Raw genomic sequence first — 20469 nt, forward strand, 5'->3', positions numbered from 1 at the left:
ATGAAGTCACATAGAATTCTTAACTCCTCATGTTGCCCACCTTCACATAGGTCCAATCAGAAGTACTAATGGTAGGCAACTGACCAATTCCTTCTTGACCCTTTCTCCCAGTTTATTCTAAGCCACTGATACAACAGAACACATGGGAAAGGAGAAACAGGATTCTCAAGTCACTCAGGGGGACTAAGAGGGAGTGATGATCAATCATAAGAAAGGGAATTCCATGCCTACTTAATTTTTCCTACTTTGTCTTTTCCTAACTGAGAGCACCCATGCTCTTTTGTTCCTTCATTCTAATTACTATGCAGAATGGAGAGCGGCTTACAGAAAACAGCTCTTACCTTCCAGGATCCTCTCGGCATTCATCCGGTAGCTGTCTGCAGTTTCTGTCATGAGCCGGGCTGTGGCCAAGTGGTTCAGCATAATCTCACAGCTTTCATCATTTTTTTCCCACATGTCAGTTCCTTCAAAAGTGACAGCCTGGCGCTCCATCAGGGTGACAAGAGGCATCAGTAGTGGGACTGATATTTTGTTGGGGGGAACACACGTAGACTCTGAAAAATGGAATAAAGTTTTCCATGTTTTTTTTTTTTTTAAGATTTTATTTATTTGACAGAGAGAGATCACAAGTTGGCAAAGAGGCAGGCAGAGAGGGAGGGGGAAGCAGGAGCAGAGAGCCTGATGCGGGGCTTGTTCCCAGGACTCTGAGATCATGACCTGAGCCGAAGGCAGAGGCTTAACCCACTGAACCACCCAGGCGCCCCTGTATTTTTTTTTTTTTTCCAAAGTTAAGGAAAGAGAGTTCTAATTCAAGATGGTGACATAGGAAGAGCCTGTGCTCACTTCACCTGGTGGACACCGAAACTGCAGCTAAATATGGAACTTCCTCTGAAAAAAACCCTAAGAATTGAGCAACTCCTACATATCAGGTAAACAAGGCCCACATCGAAGCAAGTAGGAGAGGCCAGGACCCAACCTGTCTATAAACCTCAATCCTGGCACAGTTGGGAGAGAATGCAAAACTTGGAGCTTTCTCCCTGAGGAGCAAAGGGTTTGAATCCCACATTGGACACCCCAACTATAAAACCTGCACCTAAGAGAAGAGCCCCTAAAACAGCTAGCTTTGAAAATCAAGCCTGTTCTCGCCCACAAGACCCACAGGCTGTAACAAACTGAGAACAAGGTCTTTATTAAAGGGCTTGTGTGCTCAGACTCACCTGTACCAGGGCTCAGCATGGAGGCAGCAGACTGAAAAGAGCTCATTTGCTAAAGTTGAAGTGTTGGTCTGAGGGGCAGGCTAATATAGCACACATCTAGGGGCCTGGTGACTGGTAGGCAACATCTTCATGCTCTTTGCCTTATTCTAGCCAGGAGGTGCTATCATTTCTTTCTTTCTTTCTGCAGGCGACATCTATATGCTCTCCCCTCTGCTAAACTGCAGAGTGCCAGTATCTTCAGAGGGGAACTTTTACACACATTTGGTGCCTCAGTTTTTGTGGGTACTTCCCATGACACACCCCTGATCAACCTGGCTGTAAAGGCTAGCAAAACTGTGATCCTGTATCTCACAGAACTGTTAACAGTTGGAACCCCCCAGGGCGCTGCATGGATAGCAAACTGAAACATACCCCAGTCTTTCTGTGGAAGAGGCCTATTTGCTTGTCCTGGAGCCTTAGCCTGAGACACAGGCTTCACTTCTGGCACACGACTGGGGGCCTACAGAGATACTTGGAGGTAATGTAGGCTGGTGGGTGCCATCTTTGCACTCTACCTCTGCCTTGCCACTGCTTCCTGATACCGCCTAGAAGGGAGCTAGCTAATACACTTGTTTAAAGTCTTTTTTTTTTTTGGCAACTGCCACCCATGGGACAGCTCCACACCACCTGGCTCTGGTGGCCAGTGGGGGCTTATACTTGCATTCTCACAGGACTATATATATTTGCATAATTTAAAAAACTGATGCTGGCCAAGACCCTTCCCTTTGGGGCACTGACAGGTCTTGGCATATCCTCAACTGCTGGGAGCCATTAAAAATAAAAGCCTGCTTAGACAATCACAAAGGTTAGAGAGATAACCAAGAACTAGATCAGGGCTTAATGATAAGGTTCATCTCCTACATGAGGCCACTTCTTCAAGCCTGGGAGAGGTAACTGTTTTATCTAACACACAGAAACCAACACAAAGAATCAAGCAAAGGGAAGAAACAGGAATATGATCCAAATGAAAAAATAAGGGGAAAAAAATCTCAGAAAAACCCTTAATGAAATGGCAATAGCTAATTTACCTGATGAAAAGTTCAAAATAATGGTCATAAAGATGCTCACTGAATTTGGGAAAAGGATAAACACAGTGAAAACTTCTAAGAGACAGAAAATACAAGAGTATCAATTGGAAGCCACAGAGAAGAAAACAACTGAACTTTCTGAAAATTACAGTAGAGAAGTTCAACAGACTAGATGAACCAGAAGAATTAGTGAACTCAAAGGCAAGATAATGGAACTCATACAATCAGAGCAGCAAAAAAGAATGAGAAAAGTGAAGACAGTTTTCTTAATGATGTTCCTTCCATAAATCCTTTAAACTAACATTTGCATTATAGGGGTACTAGAAGAAAAGGGACTAAAAACCTTCCTAAGGAAATAAGACATCCAGATCCAGGAAAGCCCAGAGTTACAAATAAGATCCGCACACCAAGTTATAATTAAAATAAAAGTTAAAGGAAAAAATCTTAAAAGCAGTAAGACAAAAAACAACTTGTAATGTATAGGGGAACCCCCATAAGACTATATCAGCAGGTTTTTTTGGCAGAAACTCTAGAGGCCCGAAGGGACTGGCACAATATATTCAAAGTGCTAAAAGAAAAAAACTTCCAAACAAGAATACTCTATCTGGCAAAGCTATCAGTCAGAATTGGAGGAAAAATAAAGAGTTTTCCAAACAAATAAAAGATAAAGGTGTTCATTACTACTAACCTAGTTGTATAAGAAATGTTAAAGGGACTGCTATAAGCTGAAAAGGGCATTACTTAGTAACAAAATGTAAAAATACAGATCTCACTGGTAAAAGTAAATAGACAGTAAAAGTAGATTAATCATTTATAAAGCTAGTATGAAGGTTAAAACACACAAGTGGTAAACCTAACTACAACAGTTAGGAAACACAGATACAAAGAAGTAAAATGTGACATCAGAAACAAAATGTTGTGGGGAGGGAGTAAAAATGTACAGATTTAGAATGGATCCAAACTTAGTTGGTATCAGGTTCAATAATGGGCTGTTATAAGTTGTTATATGTAAGCGTCATGGTAACCACATGCAAAAACCTACAGTAGATACACAAAAGATAAAAAGAAAGGAATCCATGCATAGCACTAAAGAAAATCACTAAGCCACAAAGGAAGAGAATAAGAGAAAAAGAAATGAGCAGAGAGGAAGGATAAAATAGCCAGAAGACCATGAACAAATAGCAAAAAATACATACCTATCAATAATTAAATATAAATGGATTAAATGTTTTAATCAAGACATACAGCAACTGAATGGATTAAAAGGGACCCATCTTTATGCTTCCTACAAGAGACTAACTTCGGATGTAAGGATACACACAGACTGAAAGTGAAGAGATGGAAAAAGATAATCATGCAAGTGGAAACCTAAAGAAAGCTTGAGTAGCTATACTTAGACAAAACAGACTTTATTTATTTTTTTTTTTTTAAAGATTTTATTTATTTATTTGACAGAGAGAAATCACAAGTAGATGGAGAGGCAGGCAGAGAGAGAGAGAGAGGGAAGCAGGCTCCCTGCTGAGCAGAGAGCCCGATGCGGGACTCGATCCCAGGACCCTGAGACCATGACCTGAGCCGAAGGCAGCGGCTTAACCCACTGAGCCACCCAGGCGCCCCAGACAAAACAGACTTTAAAACAAAGACTGTAATAAGAAACAAGCCAGCAAAAAAAGCATTATATAAAGAGGTAAATTCAATAAGAGAATATAACATTTGTAAATATTTATGTACCCAACATAGGAGCACCTAAACAATACAATAATAACAGAAGACTTTAATACTCCATGTACTGGATAGATCATCCAGACAAAAAAATCAGTAAGAAAATACTGGCCTTATTAACCTGTTAGACCAGATGGACTTCACAAATATATACAGAGTATTCCATTCTAAAGCAGCAGCATACAGGGACACCTGGGTGGCTCAGTCAGTTAAGCATGTGCCTTTGGGTCAGGTCATGATCCCAGGGTCCTGGGATCAAGTTGGGCATCAGGCTCCCTGCTCAGTGGGGAGTCAGTTTCTTCTTCTCCCTAACTGCCCCTCCCCACTGCTTGTGTGCTCTCTCTCTCTCAAATAAAATCTTTAAAAAAAAACATATGGATCAACTTAATAGATGCAGAAAAAGGATTTGACAAAATTTCAACATCCATTTATGGTAACTCTCAACAGAGTAGGTATAGAAGGAACACACCTCTACATAATGAAGGTCATATATGCAAACCCACAGCTAATACTCAAGGCTGAAAAGCTGAAAGGTCTTTTTCTAGGGTCAAGACAAGGATGCCCACTCTCACCACTTTTATCCAAATTGGAAAAAAGTAAAACTGTCACTATTTGTAGATGACATAATATACATAGAAAACAAAAACTCCACCAAAAACTGTTAGAATACATGAATTCAGACAAGTTGCACAATACAAAATTAATATACAAAAGTCTTCTGCATGTCTATAGACCAACAACAAACTATCAGAAGGAGAAATTAAGAAAACAATCTCATTAACAGTTACATGAAAAAGAATAAAATACCTAAAAATAAATTTAACCAAGGAGGTGAAAGACCTATATACTGAAAACTATATGACACTGATGAAAGAAATTGAAGAAGACACAAACAAATGGAAAGATATTCTGTGTTCATGGTTTGGAAGAGTTAATAGTGTTAAAATGTCCATACTACATAAAGTCAATGCTATCCTTATAAAATTCCAATGGCATTTTTCATAGAAATAGAACAAACAATCCTAAAATATGGGGGAACCACAGAAGACCCCATATAGGCAAAGACGTTTTGAGAAAGAACCAAGCTTGGAGGTATCATGCTCCTGGGTTTCAAACTAGATTCCAAAGCTATAGTAATCCAAACAGTATGGTATTAGCATAAAAATAGACACCTACATCAATGAAACAGAATTGAGGGCCCAAAAAGAAACCCATGTCCATTTATTTATGTCAAAGGAGCCAAGAACATACAATGGGGAAAGAACAGTCTCTTGAAGAAAGGGTACTGGGAAAACTGGAGCGCCATATGTAAAATAAAGAAAATGGGCACTACCCTACACCATACACAATTATCAAAATGGATTCAACACTTGAATGTGAGACCTGCAAGCACAAAACTCCTAGAAGAAAAGAGAGGCAGAAGCTCCCTGACATTCGTTTTGGTGATTTTTTTTTTTTTTTCTGACAACAAAAGCAAAGACAGCAAAGCAAAAATCAATACATAGGACTACATCAAACTAAAAAGGTTCTGCACAACAAAAAACCATCAACAAAATGTAAAGGCAAATTACTGCATAGGAGAAAATATTTGCAAATCATCTATTTGATAAGGGGTTTACACCCAAAATATATAAAAAACTCACACAAGTCAACAGGGGAAAGGGGGGGGGCAGAAGATCTGAATAGACATTTTGCCAGAGGAGATGCAGACAGTCAGTAGGTACATGGAAAAGTACTCAACATGACAGAAACGCAAATCAAAACCACAATGAGATATTGCCTCATATCTATTAGAATAGCTATAGCAAAAAGACAAGAAATAACGATATTGGAAAGGATGTGGAGAAAAGAGAATACTTGTGCACTGTTGGCAGGCATGTAAGTTAGCACAGCCACTGCAGAAAACAGTATGGAGAGTCTTCAAAAGATTAAAAATGGAACTATCATATTACCTAGCGGTTCCACTTCTGGCTATTTATCTGAAGAAAAAAAAGTACTTTAAAAAATGTCTGCACCCCACATTCACTGCATTATTTACAATAGCCAAGATTATGGAAACGACCAAAGTGTCCACCAGCGGAGGAATGGATAATGTGATATACTTATATATATATTTATAATTAACTACACACACACACACACACACACACACACAAATTTTATTCAGTCATAAAAATAAACGAAATCCTGCTGTCTGACATGAATGGACCTTCAGGGCATTTTGCTAAGTGAAATATGTCACAGAAAAAGAGCAATACTATCTGATCTCACTTGTATGCAGAATCTTAAAAAAATAGAACCAAAAATGAAATCCCCTCAGTTCATGGATATAGAGAACAGATTGGTGGTTGCTTGAGGCTGGTGGTTGGAGGTGGACAAAATGGATGGAGAGGGTCAAAGGATACAAATTTCCAGGTACAAAGTGAGTAAGTTATGGGAAGGTAATGTACAGCGCAGTGACTACAGTTAATACCACACTGCATTGTTTGAATGTAACGGAGAGAGTGGATCTTAAGAGTTCTCATCACAAGAAAGAGAAATTTGATAACTATATATGATGTGGATATTTGGACTGTGATCATTTTGTAGTAAATACAAATACTGACTCATTACATTGTCTATGACAACTAACATAATGTTGCATACATTAGACCTCAGTTAAGAAAGGAAAGCACGGAGTGAGGTGACTAGTAGCCCAGGTCCTGTTTTAGCAACCGCAATTCTTCTAAAAATGACGTGCCCATCTGATAAAAGCCTCAATGATCCATCAACAATCCTACAAGTACCTCAGATCTCATGAAATGTCCTGCTAAAGGCTCTGATCAAACCAGAGCAGAGCAGACCTAACGGTCCCACAGATGCATGCCAGGTGGCCACCACTCCCACTTTAGCTGAGCTTGTACTCACCCCGGCCCTCATGCAGGATCTTGCTAAAAGGCTTCAGCTGTTTTTCATAGAGGATCGCCGTTTGGGTGTACTGGTGCCTCAGGGCAGTCCACGTTTTTTCTAACCTTGTGATCTGGAAGAGAGAAAGGTGTTATTTTGGAAGAGGCTCTTTTTAGAAACAAGTCAAAGCAGCTAAAAGCAGTGTATACAGAAAGGCTCATCCCCGCCTCTGCCCCTGTTCTGTGTTGTTCTAACAACCTGTCCCAGAGACAACTCATCAGTTTCCTGTATGTGTCTAGGTTTTTGTGTATACACATATACAACTTTTAAAATAAAAGGCATATCACACTTCATACATTTTTCAGTTTTTTGCTTGGAAATCATTCAAGTATGTATAAAACAGCACAGAACAGCCTTATTTTGTTAAACTTCTGAATGATGTTCCAGTTTATGGATAAGCTGAAGTTTACCTAGTCTCCTATAGAGAAGAGTTTCACAATTTTTTTCCATTATGAAATTACCTTGTGAAGATTTTGCAAATGTGTATGTATGTGAAAATATTGGGGGTATAAATTTCCAGAAATGGGACTACACGGTCAAAGAATATGTGTATTTTATTTTATTTTATTTTATTTTTAAATTTATTTATTTGACAGACAGAGATCACAAGTAGGCAGAGAGGCAGGCAGAGAGAGAGAGGAGGAAGCAGGCTCCCCGCTGAGCAGAGAGCCCGATGTGGACTCGATCCCAGGACCCTGGGATCATGACCTGAGCTGAAGGCAGAGGCCTTAACCCACTGAGCCACCCAGGCGCCCCAAGAATACGTGTATTTTAAATGTTGATGGGAACTGCCAACTGTCCACAGAGGTTATACTGATGAAAGCATGTAGGAATGTCACGTACAGCATTTTCATTTCCTCGTAAGTAATAATGTCTGAGATGCACGGAAGATTGCCCAGACCACATGATGCCACTCTACTCGCTCCTTTTCATTCTGTTCTTTTAGAACAGTTTAGTCAATGCCAACATGTGCCACTGACTCTGACTGCCCCGAGACAGACAACCCCCACTCATACCATAAAACCAGCAAGCTGAAGTGTCTGAAGTTTTTTGTTTTTTGTTTTTTCCATAAAACAAGAAAGAGGAAGGGCACTAATATTGGGGGGAATGAACGCCAACTCTTTGTCAGGTATTTGAAGAATTTCATTTGATCCTCCAATGCCCTCTGAGGTAGTATTTTGGCCTCGTTTTATAGATGAGAAACCACCACCTCATCTATAGATGAGAATAGTTAGATTGCTCCAGGTTATTATAGCTGGTAAGTGACAGAGAAGAGATTCATTCCCTTGGCCTCTAAGAGCTGCATCTTCCCAGAGGAAGGGGAGGAATGATCGGCACCAGCAGGTCTGCTGGGACAGAAAGGAAGTGACTTGTCTTCCTCTGCCCACCCCCCGCCACATGCACCTCTCTCTTCTCCCCGTCCCTTCTCTTCCCTCCCTGAAGCATCGGCTTTCCCAAAGTAGCCCCGGTCTCTCATCTGGGTGCAATCTGCTGGATGCGTCTTCTTGAGACTAGAAGCTGAGAAGAGAAGGCACGTGAGCCCACAGTATAGGGCCATTTTTGGATGAGGACACCCAGGAGTGATATGAGTCCCCCCCTCAGCCTTCTCTGGGTCTGCCACCTCCCTCCCCGGCAGCGTCCTAGCACACTGGGGGGGGGGGGGGGCAAATGCCCTGGAGGGACTGCACACCCTTACTGCTGAAAGGGTCCAGCAGGGCAGAGTCTGATGGTACTGGAGGAGGCCATGGAGCCCCCCGCACAGGCCTATTAAGGCGCGCTGGGAGAAGCCCCTAACCATGGATGGCAAGCACACTCTCAGAGGAAGCTCTGGGCTGGAGGACTACACACAACTTAGCCTGATTTCGCAGCCTTCCAAAATTACATGCCGTTCTGGGTGAGAAGAAATAAATACAGTGCAAATGAAAAACAGTGGAATGAAAAATTATAACCCCTGCTAGTAATGGGAGTCAGCGTATTATGAAAATATAGCTGGATTTTCCTATTTCAAGTATGGATCCTATAAAATTCCAGGGCATCTAAGGAGTTCTTAAACTCTTAGGATATTGTGGTTGGAACTGATTCCCCTCAAAATTTCCTGGTGAAGGCCCTAAGTTGTTCAGCTTGTCTTCAGGGTGACCTTGCTTTAATGCCAGGAAATGACGTTCCTAACATGCTCTGACTTACGGGACATGTGACTGTGGGGGTCTTCCCTAGCAGCAGGAGTGGCTTTTCAGTGAGTGCCCAGCAGGCTTTCAGGGACAGTCTGTAGTTAGCAAAAAGCCAAGCTAAATGACCAGCGGTTTTGGTGTTACCAGTTGCAGACTGGGTTTATAGGACTGGAGGACCCCGAGGGTGAGATTACACACATCTAGGGCTTGTGGGACAGAACCAAAATGAGACCACGGATTCCAGGCAGTCAAGATGACAGAACAACTTTCCTCTCTCAGATCTACTGGACTTTAAACACAGCCTCTCAGGTTTGACACTCATCCTAAAAACAGCCCATCCAAGCAGATAAATGCAAGGTGCCTGACTTTAGAAACTCTAATTAGGGGCTTAAATGGCAAATGGGCTAGAAATCTGAATTTTTTAACAGAAGTCTGTTTTAGGTAACCTGAGCAACATAATTTTAAGACAAACCACTCTGGGGATTCTCAGAGATCAGCTCCCCAATTGTCTGGTGACACAGATGTAAGTCTCTTCTACGACACACATCAGCCAGACATATCTGCTGATTGGTTCTTAAGGAATACCGATTGTTCTTGAGGACGCCTCCTCCTCTGTAACACCAAAGAGAAAGTGCACACCATCAACCAACAATCCAGTTTTTTAAAATGGAGCTGAAACACTTCTGACACTGCTTTCGGTTGCCCCTAATCAGAGCTGCTTTCACTAAGATTTAGCCTTTCGGGGCCGCCTAAAAACATGGGTGCTTTGCTAAGCCTGGGCTTGCAGACCGACTCTAAGTCCACACAGGAGTGCAGGGTGCACCGACCCAGGGGAGACTTACCTGTGGCATTTCCAGGGCTTTCATGATGGCCGAGAAGGAGTAGAGGTCCCCCATGGAGTCCTTCAGTTCCACCGCCACCTGGATGATCCTATTGAGGGTGGCTGCTCGGTCCTCCAGAGTGCCCGTGCAGCCCAGAATGTCCACTGCGATGCCGATGGCCATCGTGTTGTGTCTGGGAAGGAGGAGAGCAGGGGTCAGGCACTGGGCAGACAGGACTAGGAAGAAAAGACTGCAAACCAGCCAGGAAAAGGACTAGATTTATGCCGGTTGCTGTTTCGCCCTGTGAGGTGCTGGCAGCTCAGACACTCTGGATGCCGATTTCAACGGCGAGACCCCCTCCCCGAGGCTGACAGCAGCAGGGCTGGCCAGGCCTGGCCAGGCCTCCAAGAGTGCACTGTTTAGAGTCAGAAAGGGCAGCTGCCCAGGACAGGGCCACGTTCAGCCCAGCATCTGGGGCACGAGGAAACCCTTCTCGGGTGAAGCTGCTCAGAAGTACACAGGGCTCCTTGTACCTTCCACCATAAGAGGTCTGGGGAGACCCCTGGTAGCCTCACACGCTGGGGAATCCCATCCTCAGGGAAGCCCTGGGCCACCTCCCCTGGGCACCCTGGACCGGGAAAGGAGAAAAACAGAAAAATGAGAGAGTATGCTTGACCCAAAACAATGACACGGGTCTTGGCACTTCAGAAGGCATGAGGAACTCAGAATGGAGAGAGTGTGGCTCTGGTCAAGAGGCCGGAAGGTGAACGGAGATGCGGACAAGGACTGCACGGCTGACGGATGGGAATTTCCCTGTAAGTCCGAGCCTAATAAAAGAGAAAGCTTGTATCTGCCAACAATCCTCCCTTTTCTCACCCTATACTACCCGGGTCAAGCTCACAGACCCACAACAGGAAGTCTCCACAGGACAATGGGACTCATATGAATGGGGTCGCAGAGCAGTCTCCGCTGATGGCAGGCGGCACAGACCGCAATCCTTTCCCTCTCTCCCTCAACTGCGACCAGCGAGGTGACAGCACTGGGCCAGAATGGCCTCTGTTAAGTCTCCCTGAGGCCGTGGTACCAGTGCTGGAGGTGAAGCCCCCATCCACAGCAATGGTTACCAAAATACAACATGCCTTTGGCACTCCAGGTTCACAGCCAAGGATGTCACTCCATGGCCATGCTCCTCTCTCTGCAGGCCCGTAGTGTCCAGCATGCTCTCAGTGCCTTGAGCCAACAGTGGCATGACTCATCAAGTGCCTAGTCCCACCACTATATCTAGTGATTATAAGTGATGAGCTCTGCTGTCTCCGAGTGTGTGTGTCTTGGGGCGTGGGGGTGCACTCACTCATGGTAGGACCACAGGCTCTTACCTAACTGCTTCATTCCTCCATTTCTTCACTGTAAAAATGGGAGAAAGCGTTGTTGTGAGAAAGAGAGAAGGTGTGGGAATGTCAAAATCACTAGAGTTCCTGTCGCCAGGAGGCCCCTCGCCAATGGTAGTTGTGACCACAACTGGCTCCATGTGTACATCTCTCTCTGCATCCTCGTCCACTTTTTCAGTCTGTCTCTATCTGCCTTTTCTTCTTCTTCCTGAGGTCTTCATTCATGGATCCTAACATAAAGTATATTTTTATTATTTGCTGAGTTTATTGAAGAGTTTTCTTATTTATTTGCAAAGTGTTAAGGTTAAGCCGAGCATGTCAGATGTTTCTCTTAACTAACAGTACACTGGCTTCCTCTGTTGCCTTCAGTGGATTTTTCTGTTCACGGTTTTTTCCTGTGTTTTAAACTGCCCTTAATTAAAGATAGGTTCTCTACTTTTTTAAGATCAGAGTAGTTCTATCCATTCATTCAACCAATGTGTGCCTATGACCTCCCATATCCACTGCGGCAGGAAAAACTCAGCACGGCAGGTCTGAGGCAGATGCTCAGGTGGGTGTTAAAAATAAAGGGTGGTCTGTATTTGATTCTCAAACACAAGAAGCTGCTGTCATCTGACCCTTTGAAATGGCTATCCCCTTGGCCTTTATGCAGTACACACACTGTAAGGAGGAAACCCCAGGCTCCAGCAGGCAGATCCCCCAGGTCAGCCCTGGCCAGGAAGCAGAGCAAGGAGAGAGGCCTCGGGGAATTGGCGGCAAGGAGACGGGCGAGGAAGTCCAAAAACAGTCTGAAGGAGCCCCCAGCCTGCCGACCTCTGCCTAGACCCACGTTCATGTACAGTGACCCGGATAAAGTAAGGCCTGGGACCTGGGGGCTTGGCACCGACACACTTTGCATGAGGAATGGGGCCGCGTGATAGCAGGGCTCACCTCTCTTGAAACCGTGACCACAGGACCGGCAACAACAGAGGGCAAAACTAGAGGAGAAGCAGGCCCCTAGAACTTGGGGAGGGGAGAGGGCGCCTGCAGAGAGAGGCTAGAATCTCGGAAAGCCTGTAGGAAAAGGAGGCGCACTCACAACTCTCCAAAGCCATTCAACGATAAGAGTGAACAAAGCCAAGGACCATGTCTTAAACTCCTGCCTCCCAGAGGCCTTTCATTCGGCATTCTGGATGTTTTCTCTCTGTGGCTGGGAACCAAAGCCACAGCGGCATGGGGGCCGACTCATCTGCTTTCTGGCCAGGGAACCTAGAAAGCAGCTGTGTGGATCCCCCAGGCCTGAAATGCACTGTTTACTTTCTAGGGGCTGACATCCTAGGACTGCACCATCTACCAGCCACATGTGGCTGTTTATACCAGAAATAGTCCACAGTAAAATACAACAGTGTGTCCCTCAGTTGCCACATTTCAGCCGACAGGACAGACTGGGTGGCACTAGTGACCTAGAATGTCGGGTGTCCATTACAACCCACGTTCGTATTGTGACAATTAGGAAACTGGCTGGAAAAATAGGACAGTTAAGATAACAAGACAGTCTTGCCCAAATCAACGGTCTTTTCACGTGTGTCAACAAGTCCAACGTCTGCGGCAATACAAGAATCTAGTCTAGCACTTCTCTTAAAAACAGGCCTCGCTATTTCTGTCTTTTTGATTTCTAAACCTCCAACGCTGCAGCATGTGGGTTTCACGGGCAGCCCGGGTTTTGGGGACACTGGGAGAAGGGGGCAGTGAGTCTTCAGAGGTTGGGGGCCCTGAGCGCTGCCATCCCCTGCCCACCTCTCAAAGAAAACACCGTCCAGATTCTGTTCTTCCCAATCTCTCCCACGAACTCCTTATTCCTGGTGCGGTCTTGAACTCCGGAGGGACAGAGCAGCCACTGCCCAGGGAGGTGGAGCTGTGGGGGGCGAGATGTCCGCTTCACCCAGGCTGGCGACAGGGGTGACATCTGCTAGCGTGGACCAACGGTCTCTTCCGTCCTCCACCCCCTCCTGGAGCAGAGACAGGCACAGCTACTTTGTGCCTCTCCAGGAATTCTGTGGCTAAGGCTTCTGGGAGAAGGGAAAGGTTCCTGGCCGGGTTGGTGCTGGGCCCCCATCGGTTCCAAAAGCTGCTGTGCTGATAAGCCCAAAATGTGTGTGTGGGGGGCGGGGGTGCGCCAGCACAGCTCACCTTTCAATTATGTCCAGGCGCAGCTGGTGGCCATAAGGCAGGGTGATGAGCTCCAGGCCTGAGTTCACACCCATGTTCTTCCTCATCTCTTCCGAGACTTCAAGTATCCTCGTGACCTGTTAAGAACACAAGCGGAGACGGACTGGATCAGGGAGCGAGCTCACCATGAACACGAATGTAGCACGTGAAAAGAAAGACACGAAACCAGGATGGTGTGGATGTGCTTGCTGCGTTTCCTTTCAGGCAGCAGCCTCCCCACAGAGAGTTTCTAGACGAGATTAGAAGGATTCCAAGACACCACAGGAATCCAAAACCAGAGAGAAAAGCCCCTAGCACAGTCCGTAGAATCTGTAGATCTGATGTTTCTGGCCAACGGTGTCACTCTGCCAGCTCCTGGCCACCAGGGGCCGGGTCCCGCTGCCGGGACCAGGGCTGCGAGCACACTGGGTGGGGAGTCCCTGTGGTGGGACAGTGACCAGGCCAAGGGCTTGCGCCTCTGCCGCCAAGTCTGCTGTTTGTGTTCTCACTTCCCAGGAGGGCTGGCCACTGTTACCCTTAATTACATCTCTCCTGAGCTCAGTCAAGGCACCATATGTCTGGAAACTATTAGAAACACGCACAGCAATTTGAAACTCAAGGTCTCAAGCACACCCACTTCTCCCCCTAGGAGGCTTCCTTACAGAAAACCTTTGTCTGTCCCAGCCAGCTCCTGGTCTTGCCTCTAGTGTGTAATCACTGTCTACTGGCACCACGTATAAGCTGACCATTCGTATTTATCTCACGTTGCCTCGAAACGTTACAGCCGAGTCTCTGCATCTTGACAATACCAGGCTAATGACACTTTGCAGCATCCTGATGTCTAATGACGCAACCACCAGGCATGGTGCTTCCGATCAAGTTTGGACACATGGCAGGCACAGAACGATTCTTCTCCTCCTCCTGTTGGAACTGTCCTCGACTATAATGATCCCAGGCTTCGGTCCCGATGTCTTCGTAACAGGCTACAAAAAACACCTGACGCTTGGCTGATATTAACAACCCTGATCCCTAACTTCTGTGGTTGAGCGAAGGAACCACTGTCAGCCCTGGGGAAGTGGAGCTGTGGGAATTAGCTATGCAGAGGCAGACTGGGGAACAGGGTGCCAGATTTCTACTATGCTCTCTGGGCCTCAGTGTTTTCTTCTCTGACGCAGCTGCTAGGTTCGCCTTTCTCAAGGACTTTGCAGAGGATCAAATGACTTTAAAGCCACTTGAAAATATGAGTTGTGAACCACTGCACTGGCATGTAGAAGAGGGAAGAATTGTGGCCAGATCTCTGGAAAGGGATTTACACCTTGAGCATGGTCAGGCAAACCAGATGTATCCCCCAGCCACCTGTGGTCACACACTTCACTTGCTTGTTTAGACAGCTACACCTTCAGAGCCTCCAACCCAGCCTCGGAGTGGTGGGCATCCTCCAATTCACACATAGTCTGTGTAATGAGATTCAAATGGTTATCACTGATTCAGTTTTGTGCCCGAAGCACTACTAACCAGAATGATCCCTGCTCTGAGAGAATAGCCTCCAAGTCGGTTTCCTTCAGTGTGAACATGCAACCCCCGCTCACTTTCCTGGGGGTTTGCCAGGATACAGTGACACCTGCTTGCCCCAAGGCTGAGTGAGGACAAGGGGCTCCCGAGCTCCTGCTGCAGAACTTGGATCTGGTCCTCTGGGAAAATGCCCAGAGCCATGTAGCTCGGAGAGGAGGGATGGACGCTTCCAGAGGATCTACTATGAGATGCACCTGGCATGCCACCTCAGCACTCCCGGACGGGGCGTTCCAGCCTCCCTCTGCTCTTCTGATCTCAGCTATCCTTGCTCTGCAGGATCTCCAGACTGCCTGAGGGAGCTGCTGCTGTGATCCACGGGGGTGCTGGCAGGGGCCTGCCCCTCCTCCCAGCTGCCAAGGGATCTTCTGAAAGACTGCCTGGCTCTGCCCACCATTTCTGCTGCCCTTAGCAAAGGACTCTGATCTGCCCTATGCACTCACAGGCCTGTCCCCTCACTGAACTGCAAAGTGCCTTGAAGCAACAACCTGGAATGAGCCCAGAAGTAGAGACTTAACACCCAAGGAAAGGCCTGCGAGTCCCTCCTCCTCCCCACTCCATCCCCACCTTCACTGCCCACACAGTGAATCCTCTGTAAACCCAACCCTTGACAGGGGAGTCTGCACACATCCGCCGCTTGCCACCCAGAAGACGCTTTTTGCATTCTTCCTCTGGTCAATTCCTATTCAGTCTTTAAAACTCATCTCAGACGTCCCCGCCTTCCTCCATGTTTAAGACCGTGCTTCAGAGGCCCCACAGTTCCTGTGCCTTCCCCTGCAGAGCATTTCCCACCTGGGCTGTGGTCTGAGGTACCGTATCACTGTTGTCCCCCTGCTCACATCCCCCCCCCCCCCACTACAGCAGGGGCTCAAGCAAGGCTAAATACCCAAACTAGCCAACACCTAGCCTCATTCTGGCCGGACATGGTGTGTAGACGGGTCTACATAAGCTACTTCATTTAGTCGTAGTTCTCACAGCTACCTGCGCAGCTGGTATGGTTCCCCTCCTTTTACAGGTGGGGACAGAAAGAGCCGGAAAGCTGAGAGCCTGAATGAGACTCAGGGATTTCATCCCCAGAGGCCAACTCTCACCTACGGAGCCCCACTTCTGGATACTGCAACAAATGGGTAGGAGACAGGTTGCACTCAGGGGGAGGCCAGGATAGTGCCCATCTGCAGGGTGAGAGGGGCTCAGTGGATGCCCCCACCCCCCCCAGCTCTGCCCAGGAGGGGCTGGACACTGCAAGACAGGCAGCCGTGAGGCACTCAGGGCCAGCCACTGTTATGAGGGCCTTTGCGGGCATCAGCCCCAGGCTCTACAGGGGGTGGGAACCAGTGCTTGGGATCCAAACACTGTCCAGTGTCTCTTCTCGGCTTCTGAGTGGCCCTATTGGGTGGTCCCTACATCTGGAGTGCATAACAACAGCCCGTCTATGTCCCTCAGAGATGCTGTGTCTGCTTTGTTGGTTGGCAAAGCCCTAAAGTCAGTGGTTTCAGGAAGAGAAAAAGGAAATGGCAGTGGACTCTGGAGGGAGGCAGGAAGACTATTAACAGCCCTGCCCTTGAGACTGAAGGTGAGCAGAGTCCAGCGGCTTTCTGCTCCTAGTCTCCACCTTACTGCCAGGGGGCTCTATGCAGCCCTTCCTCCAGGGGTGCCTAAATGCTAACAGGGGAGAGGGGCCCGACCAGAAGGACAAAATGCAAAGAAAGAAACCAAACAAGAAAAAGGGCAGGCTTCATGTTCCTTTAGTCGAGAACAGATCTGAACCCTAGATTCATGGCTGCCAAGATGGTGGGAACATTCTAGACCCTCCTGCCAAAGGACAGTGAGGCATTTCACCTCCTCCTAGACCCTCCTAGATCCTCCAAGTACTGTCTGAAGTCACAGGGAAGAAGGATTCATTTCCTCCTGGGAATTAGGCTGTTCTGTCAACCCTGATCCATGTTTCTATGATCCATGTTTCTCCCTCTGTGGAGAACTCAGGCAGGTTCACACCAGACTCCTGGCCTACTGGAGTCCTAGAGTCCAGGCCAGGAAAAAGAACAGGAGTCTTAAATCCTCTTACTGCCCGAACAGGTTTAGCCCGCTTTTAAGTGAGGTAAGCATTTAATATGACCTGTGAGCACTGACCAAGGACACCCAAACCACCACGTGAACAAAGCCTTGTTCTTCAGCCTGGCCTCTCTCCAGGTCTGTTCCCCAGGGCGCTCCCACCCCCTTCGATACACACACACCCCACCCCCGGGCCTGCCAACTAGGTACTGAGAGATCCCTCAGACCCACTTCCAGGTGCTGGGTTGTAGAGCTCAGAACAGCTAGCACCTGCTTCAAGTTCCTCAAGGCTGTTTTGGGAGGCCTTCGGTCCCCCCTGTGAGCTCCACCAACTAGGGACTCCCCAGGGGGCTGCTCAGAGACTACACTTCCTGCCATGAGTCATTAGGAAAACTCAGTTCCTAAACAGGCCCTGAACTTTGAAGGTAACTGACTTCCTGAACGAATAAGGGCTTTAAATTTCACTAAGTAAAGCCTTACCTGCCGCTCCAACACTTGGATCTGTCTCTGTAACTGAGGGGTAGGCTGAGTCCCTCCCAGTCTAAGACACTTGCTTTCTAGAAAGATGTCTCTAAAGGATAACCTTGCCATAAGGTCACTTAGGAACAAAAGCTGCCCATATCTGAAAGAAGTGCTTACTGTCAAAACTGATGATGATGTAAACATATATTTATTTAGTCACATGAAAAGATAATCATACTATGTTGTTTGGTCGAAGACTCAGGGTTTAAAATAGTATGTTTAGGGGGCGCCTGGGTGGCTCAGTGGGTTAAAGCCTCTGCCTTCAGCTCAGGTCATGATTCCAGGGTCCTGGGATCGAGCCCCATGTCGGGCTCTCTGCTCCGCAGGGAACCTGCTTCCTCCTCTCTGCCTGCCTCTCCTTCTACTTGTGATCTCTTTCAAATAAATAAATAAAATCTTAAAAAAATAAAATAGTATGTTTAGGAAAAAAGTACAATAAAATAGAATCATCTGTTCAGGCATGAAATTATTTACATGTATCAGTTTGCAGAACGAATGTTAACCATGGTGATCATCAGGAAAGTAGACCTTGTGTAATGTTTTTCTTTTCTCTTAAACTATATTTCATAATTTTTCTAAATTGAGCAAGTATTACTTGTAAAAAAAAAAAACAGGGTAAAGTTTAAAATGTCTATTCTCAAGCCCATTTGAGTAACAATAAATGTATGACGTGTGTGTATATGTCCACAGAATGCATCCCGTATAATAAAATAAAAATAACCTAGGCTTTATGACTCCAGAAAGTACATTTTCATCTACAGTCCTCTGTCCTTGGACTTGACTCTCCCAGTTCTGACAGAGCTGAGGCCAGGGAAGAAGACCCTGCAGCCTGGCGGGAAGGCGGGGTTGCTGGGGCGGGGGAGGGCAGTTGGGGGTGCGGGGGATGGGGGCAGTGTGGGGGTGGGGAAGGCCTGGCTGGGCGGCCAGCCCGCCATCCCTCTGCCCGAGGGGAGTTTTACAAGCTTCCAGCCTGGGCAAAGGTTGTCCCAGGCCTGCACTTCCCACCGTTTAAATAAATCCCCACCCAGGTTATCTTCTGACTTTTTCTCTGAGCCACACACTTATAAAGGGTGAGGTGCAGCGAGGCCAGCCCGCCATCCCTGTCTGAACTCTTCGAAGACAGAGCCAAATCCCCTGCCCAGGCACTTACCACACAATCCGTGCTCAGCATGTGCTGGGCGATGACCTTGGGGTCGTGCTTTGTGAACAGTTCTTTCGCCCTCTTCAGCATTGCCATTTCCAGGGGCTTGTTCTCAGGAGGAAGGAGCTTCGACTCAAAGTCATTGGGTCTGAATGAGGAGGCCGTCTCCAGACGGGGCAGCACGAACTCAGCCTCACCCTTCTCTGGCCTCCGGTCCACCTGCATGGCCACTGCCTCCCAAGGGCCCGCCCCGTCATCCTCGAGGATCAAGTAGCTGGTGCCAGAGTTCCGGGGACCCGGCCCCCCGTTCTGCTTGGCCTTTAGCAGCTCCACGTAGCTGTCCTGGGCACAGATGGGGGGCCTCGCGCCCCTGTCACAGCCTGCAGTGAAGGCTGGGTTCAGTTCACAGTAGTTGGCCTCCGAGTTGAGCCAGGTGGATGGAGATGGGGGAGCCTTGAGGAAGGGTGCCTTGCAGGGCTTGGGGGGTGGCTTGGGGCACAGCTGGCTGTCTGAGCCCCTCAGAGCCTCCCCTGCCCTAGCGTCCGAGGAGACCCTCCGAACCAGTGCGGGGCTCAGGGTGGGCTCACTGCCCGTCCTGAAAACGGGTGAGTTTGGGCGGGGGCTTGTGTCCACCCCCGGGGACTGAGGGGGCAACTTGCAGCCTGTGGAGGGAAAGTGAGGGTCAGGAAAAGCTCAGCTGTGTGGGGGAACACAAGGCAAACCTGGAGTGACATCTCCTCCATTCACGCCCTTGGGGTTTCAGTTGTCACTTCCCACAGATAACACGGTAGGACCACCCCATGCCCAATCTAGTGCCATCCAGAGCACTGGAGGGCTGGCTGGCCGCACCCCACTTCTGGGGGATTCTGAATCCCAGTGACTTCCAGCAATTGGGCCGCAGTGTCACTTTATGGTCAGAGAAGACTAGTCCAGTCAAGGACAAGACGTGGTGCCTGGAGGGCAGTTAGTAATCTAGTCTTGCCCTAAGAAACAGAAGTCCTTAGTCACAGAGCATGAGGGCCTGAATCACTCTCACGGCCAGGGTGGGTCCAGCCAGCCTGGAGGGAGAGCCGGAGGCACCCTAGGAAGTGGGGGACAAGATGCTGAGCTATCCCACAAGGAAGTGGTTCACCACGGGGCATGAAGAAAATCACCCTGTGGTCCCAAGGAGGGTCAGTTACAAAAATAATGAATGACCAACCATCCCTGGCTCACTAACACTGCTGCTTACAAGGTCGGCCCCCATCCCACAGCTCCTCACTCCTCTGGCTGCGAAAGGAGAGTGGAGAGGAGGAAGGGTTCCCCAGGAAGCGCAGCTCTGACCCAGCCCCCTCCGCCCAGGGAGGGCACAGGGAGAGGCTCCTCTGTCATGAAGGCTACCAGTCAGCGGTGAGCCGTGCGTCGGAAAACCTGGGTTCAAATGCCGGCTTCACCCGGGGCCGGACGGGTAACTCTGGAGGAGTTATGTCACCTCTGTGCCTCAGTGTCCTCAACAAGGAGAAGAGAATAATCATTTCCTCTGGGAAGGTTTGTAGTAAGGCTTAAAAGCTAGCTGGCACACATCAAGTGACCCGTCTCCCACAGAGTTTCACAAACCCCTTCCCCTCCAGCCTACAGGGCAGAGCCTTGTGTTGTCCCCATACCAGGGGACCAGAAGGGGTTGGAAAGC

The 20469-nt window shown here is 47.6% G+C and overlaps 1 protein-coding gene across 6 annotated transcripts in view; it reads right to left on the minus strand.

The window, feature by feature from the left end:
* The window catches only part of BCAR3 (BCAR3 adaptor protein, NSP family member), a 110138-nt gene that overhangs the window by 3563 nt on the left and 86106 nt on the right, over nucleotides 1-20469 (minus strand). For 5 of the 6 annotated variants that reach the window (XM_059375433.1, XM_059375434.1, XM_059375435.1 and 2 more), the window contains 5 exons: nucleotides 18810-19462; nucleotides 13499-13614; nucleotides 9963-10134; nucleotides 6914-7025; nucleotides 342-554 (listed from right to left, as the gene is read on the minus strand). In XM_059375433.1, coding sequence (XP_059231416.1) covers nucleotides 342-554; nucleotides 6914-7025; nucleotides 9963-10134; nucleotides 13499-13614; nucleotides 18810-19462 — 1266 coding nt within the window. Of the gene's footprint in view, nucleotides 1-341; nucleotides 555-6913; nucleotides 7026-9962; nucleotides 10135-11317; nucleotides 11560-13498; nucleotides 13615-18809; nucleotides 19463-20469 lie in introns of those variants that run through there. The other variant, XR_009399535.1, reaches the window with a different exon arrangement.

Source organism: Mustela nigripes, chromosome 14 (genome assembly GCF_022355385.1).
Source record: "Mustela nigripes isolate SB6536 chromosome 14, MUSNIG.SB6536, whole genome shotgun sequence".
Taxonomy (NCBI): Eukaryota; Metazoa; Chordata; class Mammalia; order Carnivora; family Mustelidae; genus Mustela; species Mustela nigripes.